Source organism: Heteronotia binoei, chromosome 2, assembly GCF_032191835.1.
Source record: "Heteronotia binoei isolate CCM8104 ecotype False Entrance Well chromosome 2, APGP_CSIRO_Hbin_v1, whole genome shotgun sequence".
Classification (NCBI taxonomy): domain Eukaryota; kingdom Metazoa; phylum Chordata; class Lepidosauria; order Squamata; family Gekkonidae; genus Heteronotia; species Heteronotia binoei.
The window spans coordinates 92,759,212-92,766,173 of NC_083224.1; the positions used below are offsets into that span (position 1 = coordinate 92,759,212).

The following is a 6,962-nucleotide window of genomic DNA, read 5'->3' on the forward strand; positions in this document are numbered from 1 at the left end:
ACGTCACAGGAAATGGCGTCATAGAAACAACGCGAGACTTCTTAACCATTGAAAACGAGACTTCATGGCAAGAAAGGAAGGAAGAAGCCATTAAGAGAAGAAAAAATTGCAAGCCTCCCAGACCTCTCTAGGACTATAAATCATAGAGAAGTACCGGCGGCCATTAAAAGAAGGTCAAAATTTTAAAAATTATTTAAAAGAAAATGGAACTTTAAAAAATAGTGGAGCTGGCAGATATTATCATTAAAAGGTGAAATCTATTGGATTATATGCTTTGAATCAATTTTGGCACAGTTCAGGAGAAAAAAGGAAAAACTTTTTTAAAGGGACAGAAAAGCTGCGGATGCCATTTTGAAGTAAATAAAACTTTAAAAAATTAATATCTGGACTTAGGAGCCTCAGGGAATAGCTCATTTAAAAGGGCATGGTCCAATCTATAAGACTGTGCAACTGAAAACTAAATTCATGAGGTCAACTTTGGAGCCTATTTTAGCAGTGGGCAGGCAGTGATGTCTGTGCATAAATCAGGAGCAAAGCAGATTCGAACGAGGGCTGGGTCCCTTGAAGAAGCAAAAATGGCTAAATGGCAGGAGGCAATGGATGCTATGGAGGCAAGAATGGTAAAAATAATAAAGGAATCTATAGCAGCGCCCGCCTCACAGCCTCACTGGACCTCTTTATTTCAGTCTCTTCGGGGTATTTTACTTTCTTGGAGTCTCTCACAGTTACACAGTCCACAGTTTCCCTATAACTCACTCTCCACCTCTAGCCAAGGTCTGGCCTCTTGGGATTGATGTGTCAAGTCTCACCCCTCGACTGGAGTCTCTCCTCTCAGCCCTCTTGGTGTCTCAGACCCACATCCACTCCCTCAACCTCCTCACTAGATCTTCAGAGTAGTCTCTAGGTGTCTGTGACCATTCTGGTCTTAACTGACTCACACACACACAGCCCTCTTGGCTGGTTTTGTCGAGCTTGCAGCCTCTGGAAGACTTCCCCGTCTCCGCCTCAAGCTCCTTCACAGGATCAGCTGTCCTCTCAGCCTCGGTCAGGCACGAACTGACCCACTCAGTCTCTGTCAGGCCCCAACACTGACAGACTTCTGACAGGCACCAACTCTGTCAGACACCAACTGACTGACTCACTGCCTCAGCAGCTTCTCTCCCTCAACTTCTTTTCCCTCCCTGAGAGCTCTGAGCACTTTGCCCCCACCCTCAGGTCACCTGACGCAGCCCTGTGCGTCTTCAGTTTATGGTTAACCCATTGCTTTCCATCACATGTCCCTCCCCCTTTTGAGACATTGCGCAAGGCAAAAGGTCTCAGCCTTTTGCTGAGCAATGGGACATGGGCACACTTGCTTGGGTTACACTATATTATAACACCACACTTTTGTTATAACCCCAACTTCAAAATTATATGCATTCTTCATCAGTTATACAGACTAATTTCTTCTATAACATTACCATACATACAGACTTTTAAAATTTTACATTCTTCTTGATAGTGCATCTGCTATCACATTTTGCTTCCCAGGGATATGCTGGATGTCAAAGTTGTAATCTTGGAGCTGTAAACTCCACCTTATGAGTTTGCTGTTCGTATCTTTAACCTGGTTCAACCATTTCAGGGGAGAATGATCTGTACACAGTGGCCGTTTTCCCACTCACGTTTTACTGGCGCCACGACCATCCTGACGCCGGCGAATCTGCCTGGATTTCGCATCAGAAGCTCCGGCGCTCCCAGAAGCGCCGGCTACTTCCGTCGCTAAGCCAGCGCAAACGGAAATCGCAAAGATGCAGGAAAATGTTTGCGCTGGCTTAGCGACGGAAAGCGCCGGCGCTTCTGGGAGCGCCGGCGCTTCTGTTGCGAAATCCAGGCAGATTCGCCGGCGTCAGGATGGTCGTGGCGCCAGTAAAACGTGAGTGGGAAAACGGCCAGTGTAAACTTCCTTCCCCATAGGTATGGTTTCAATTTACCTATTGCCCACACAATCGCTAAACACTCTTTTTCAATTACTGAGAGGTGTTGCTCTCGGTCCAATAACTTTCTACTCAAATACAGAACTGGATGATACAGTCCTTCCTCTCCTTGCTGACTTAGTGTTGCACCTACCCCAACATTAGATGCATCAGTAAAGAGGGTAAACTCCTTTGAAAACTCTGGAGTTCTCAACACTGGTTCAGTGGTCAGAACCACTTTCAGATGTTCATAAGCTTTTTGACACTCTGCATTCCAGTTTACTGGATCAGGTTCTTTTTCTTGGTGCACTCACATAGCGGTGCTGCTATCGTGCTAAACTCAGGTATGAACCTTCTGTAGTATCCTACTACGCCCAAAAACGCTCGAATTTGTTTCTTGGTTTTGGGTCTGGGCCACTCATGTATGGCTTGCACCTTTCCCCAATCTGCTTTGATCTTACCTCCTCCTAGCACATGCCCTAAATACTCAACTAAGTTGACACTTAGATGCTTTGATGGTGAGACCCGCATCTTTCACTCGTTGTAACACAATGGCCACATGCTGCAAGTGTTCCTTCCATGTAGCACTGTAAATAGCAATATCGTCAATATATGCAAGAGCAAATTCTTTCAGTCCCACTAACATCTTATCAATTAATCTTTGGAACGTGGAGGGAGCGTTCCTTAACCCAAATGGTAATACAGTAAACTCAAAGAGTCCCTCTTTGGTTACAAAAGCTGTTTTCTGCTGATCCTTAGGATCCATAGCTACCTGCCAATAACCTTTTGTCAAATCTAAGGTGGTAATGAAATTGGCAGCTCCAATTGTCTCGACCAACTCATCTATGCGAGGCATTGGATACACATCCGGTACTGTGATCTTATTCAATCTTCTGTAGTCCACACAAAACCTCATGGTTTTGTCCGGTTTGGGTACTAGGACTACAGGTGAGGCCCACGGACTTTCTGATGGTACAATCAAACCCAATTTCAACATTTCTTCTACCTCCTGCTGTACATATTTGGCATTCGGGCCAGTCACTCTATACGGTTGGAGTGCCACAGGCCTCGAATCCCCTGTGTCAATCTTGTGACACGCTAGGTTTGTCTTACCTGGTACATCTGAAAAAATTGTTTTGTACCTTCCCAAGATTGTTTGTAATTGGCCTCTTTGTTCTCCATTAAGAGAAGGGGCGAACTGAACCTCATTAATGGTCTCTTCCTGGGATATTTTCCCCCAACCCGACAATTCAGTTTCCGCACACTCTCCCTTCTTAGCAATTAAAACCAAATTACTCCTGTCAAAATAAGGTTTTAACATGTTTACATGGAACACTTTACATTGTTCACCATCTTCACTTAAGTTCACTACATAGTTCACATTGGAGACCTTATGGGCGATGGTATAAGGTCCCTCCCAGGCCACGTCTAACTTGTTCTTCTTCCTGGGCTTCAACACCAGTACTCTGTCTCCTGGCTTGAACTCTCTGTCTCTGGATTTGGAGTCATACCACTGCTTCTGCCGTCGTTGCGATCTTCTCATGTTGTCTGCAGCAGCCGTCCTCACCTCCTGCAGATGCTGTTGTAGTTCGTGTAGGTAAGAGATGACATCTGTCTCCTGGATGTCCTCGTTCCCGGACCACGCCTCTTTCAGAACATCAAGGGGTCTTCTGGCTTGCCTTCCATACAACAGTTCAAATGGGCTGAACCCGGAACTTTCTTGGGGTACCTCCCTGTACCCGAAGAGCAGGTGTTGCAACCTCTGGTCCCAATCGTTGGGATGCTTGTATGCGTAAGTCTTTAGCATATGGTTCAGGGTGCCATTAAACCTTTCATTGAGTCCATTTGCTTGTGGGTGGTATGCTGTTGTGGTCACATGCCGGATTCCACAAGCTCTTAACAATTCTTGCATCACATTTGACATAAATGTGGTGCCTAAATCAGTCACCATCTCTTTTGGAAAACCCAATCTTGAAAACACATTCAATAGGGCTTCTGCCACTGTCTTTGCCTCAATGTCCTTAAGTGGAACCGCTTCTGGAAACTTGGTGGCATAATCTACGATGGTAAGGATGTACTTGTTTCCCCTTCTGGTCACTCTGGAGATAGGACCAACAATATCTACTCCTATCTTCCCAAAGGCTTCTGTGACTATAGGGACTGGTTGTAATAGACCCTTAGTTTTGTCTAGAGCTTTCCCCACCATTTGGCAGGCTTGACACGATTTGCAAAAAGCCCTTATGTCCTTGCCCATATTTGGCCAAAAGAACCGTTCTTGCACTCGGTCCCTTGTCTTATTGATGCCAAGGTGAGAGGCCATGGGTGATGCATGAGCCAAATCCAACACTTGCATCCTATACTTTCTTGGCAGGACTAATTGCTTCTTTCTTTCCCATACTATGTTATGTTTTCTTTTTAAGGCCACCCGGTATAGTTTCTGGTCTATCACTTTAAATTGGCATGGGTGTTCAATTGTGATCTCAGTATCACTCACCCCAGTTCTCTGCCATAGTTCCTTCAGGCTGTCATCTTGTTGCTGTTCTCTGAGGAATTCTGCAGCAGGGATGGTCTGCAACATTGTTTCCTCTTCTTCTGCTGGTTGCTGTACCAACACCTCAGGCACCGGCTGGGGTCTGCTTCTTGTAACAATGTTTACAGGATTAGCTTGCTGTCTCTTTAATTCAGAAGCTAAATCATTGCGCAATAAAAGCGATGTTCCTATGTCACTCAGGACTCCCACAATCCAATCACCTTGGAACTCTCTATACTTGATAGGAACTTCTGCTAGGGCCACTTCAAATGCAGGTCCTTTAATGCCTTTTATGGTGTAAGATTTCCCAGGCAAATACTGATGACTTTTTACTAATCCTGGCTGTATCAGGGAAACCTGCGCCCCTGTGTCCCTATAAGCCTTGACTTCCTTGTCATTTACTGTCACAGTCTCAGTATACTCCTCACTCAAGCTTTCCTGTACCTTCCACACTTTCAGAACACTAGTGGGTCTTTCTGGTGGTGTGTTCTCTGGAAGTGAGGGGTTTGTTTCTACTTCTTTCTGTTGACCTTGCACCATTTTAACTGTCTTGGCTGGTGGGGTCTTTTTTCCTTTTTCTGGGCAAAATCTGGCATAGTGCCCTATTCCCCCACATTGGAAACAAGCAGCCTGAGTCTTTCTGTAAGGAGGTGGACTGGACCACTTTGCAGGGCTGTTGTTACCCGCCCCAGACTTCTCTGGAGAGTTCCAGACTCGGGGTTTTTTAGTTGGAGCAGTCCACATTGATCTCCCTAGATCTGATTCAATCTCATCTAGAATCATAGCTGCTTCTTCTACTGTCTTCAATTTCTTGTCTCTCAGAACCCACCTATACTGAGAGGGGACTTGGTTATAAAACTGTTCCAAGCCCACTAAGTTTTTCAGGGGTGCGGTCAGACGTCCAAAAAACCCCGCTACGGGCATGAGTTGAGCCCGCAAGCATGTCGGATTTTACCCGGACGTTCACACGTCCACATCTGTGAAGCGTGCTTAGCCCGTGCCCGTTCCACGCTGATGCGCCTTGCTCGCGGATTAATTTGCTACTGCTTTTAATCCGGAACAAGACGCTTCCTGAGCGCTTCCTGAGCGCTCTGGAGCATCTGAACGGGCAATCGTTGCTGAGTCACAGCAGCGCTTCCCGCTTCCAGCTTCCCGCCACAAACAAAATGCATATCACTGCGCCATCGAAGGAAGGAACTCGAAAAAATTGCTTATTAGCGGGGGGGGGGCTTCCGAAACGTGCGTGCCCGGCCTTTTTTTTTATATATTTTAGTTTATTGCGTAATAGCGATATATCGAAATCTCGATATGCGAGTATCGAGATTTCCAGCATGTGAGGCAATCTTTTCCGAAAAGTAGTGCAAAAAAAAAAGAGCCATTTTTATTTAATTTTTTTCAAAAGGTGCATTTAAACAAGAAGCCGGGTAAGGATTTCGCGCCCTGCATTAGACATGCCCCTGGAACAGCTTTTGCATGCAAAAGATTTCACTTCGTCACACTTATACAAAATCAGCTCTGAAGCATCAACGTGATTGTACATGGCATTTACATTGGGGGGGGGCAGGGAGGGAGAAAAGGTTCTACAATACAGTTACGGCTCCCCAAAAGCCTCTGTGCGTCTGTGTCGTCGATGGAGCCCTTAACCAAACGTCGCCCCGCAGTTAGGGCATCTCCGTTGCCTCAACGCAAGGCAGAAAAGAATTCCGATAGGGAAAAAGGCAATCGCGCAAAAGACGCCGAGACAGGTGAAAGTGTCTTCCAGGACTCCGACTCTGCATGCTGGGCAGCCACCTACTACTACAACCAAGGTAGTGGTTGTAGGTTGTTGGATTATCGTGTAGGTGGTGTTGGGGTAGGCATGCGGAGAAGCAGCAGAAGGAACAGCGTAGGCTGCGGGGGACCCCGTGGGGTACGTGTAGGGCGGTGGCTGAAAGCCCGGCTGGACTGAAGGGATGGTCCCGTAGCCCCCCTGCTGCCCATACTCGTAGCCGCCTCCCTGGGCGGCCGGGCTGTAGGCGGGGGGTCTGTCTTGCAAGAGGGGCTTATTGTCCATTGCTCAGGCAGGGCGAGCCGCCCTCCCCAAGCCAGAGAATCGGCAAACGTTGCTGAGCCAACTTTTTGCACCCGGCTTTTGCAACGGGAGGAAAGGCAGGAGGCGCCCAGGGAGCAGCGCTAGAGCTGGAGAGCTTGCAAAATAAAATAATATAAAATAATAACCGGCGCTTGCAAAAAGATCCCACCCCGCACACGCCCCGCAAGGCAGACAACGATATATCGACACAACGATATATCGATAGAGCTGCCGGGGAAACAAAAAAAAAAGGTTTAAATAGCCGGAAACCCCGCTACTGCAAACGTGCATGCTCTCAGCAGAAACACACCCTCTGTTAGCCCAGCACTGCGCCTGCGCTAATGCGGATTGCCGCCATCTGAAAGAAGTTCCGGAGGGCGCTGTGTGATCGAGCAGGGGACGGGAT

General features: G+C 47.1%; 1 protein-coding gene across 1 annotated transcript; it reads right to left on the reverse strand.

The window, feature by feature from the left end:
* Window positions 1–5,844: 5,844 nt before the first annotated feature.
* LOC132567620 (membrane protein BRI3-like) lies at window positions 5,845–6,538 on the reverse strand. The gene has a single exon (XM_060233299.1). The coding sequence runs from the start codon at window positions 6,536–6,538 to the stop codon at window positions 6,125–6,127; it is 414 nt and encodes a 137-aa protein (XP_060089282.1). The 3' UTR covers window positions 5,845–6,124.
* Between the last annotated feature and the right edge of the window lie 424 nt (window positions 6,539–6,962).

Bases quoted from the DNA above. Each gene is read 5' to 3' on its own strand.
- LOC132567620 (XM_060233299.1), bottom strand. From the start codon at position 6,538: ATGGACAATAAGCCCCTCTTGCAAGACAGACCCCCCGCCTACAGCCCG.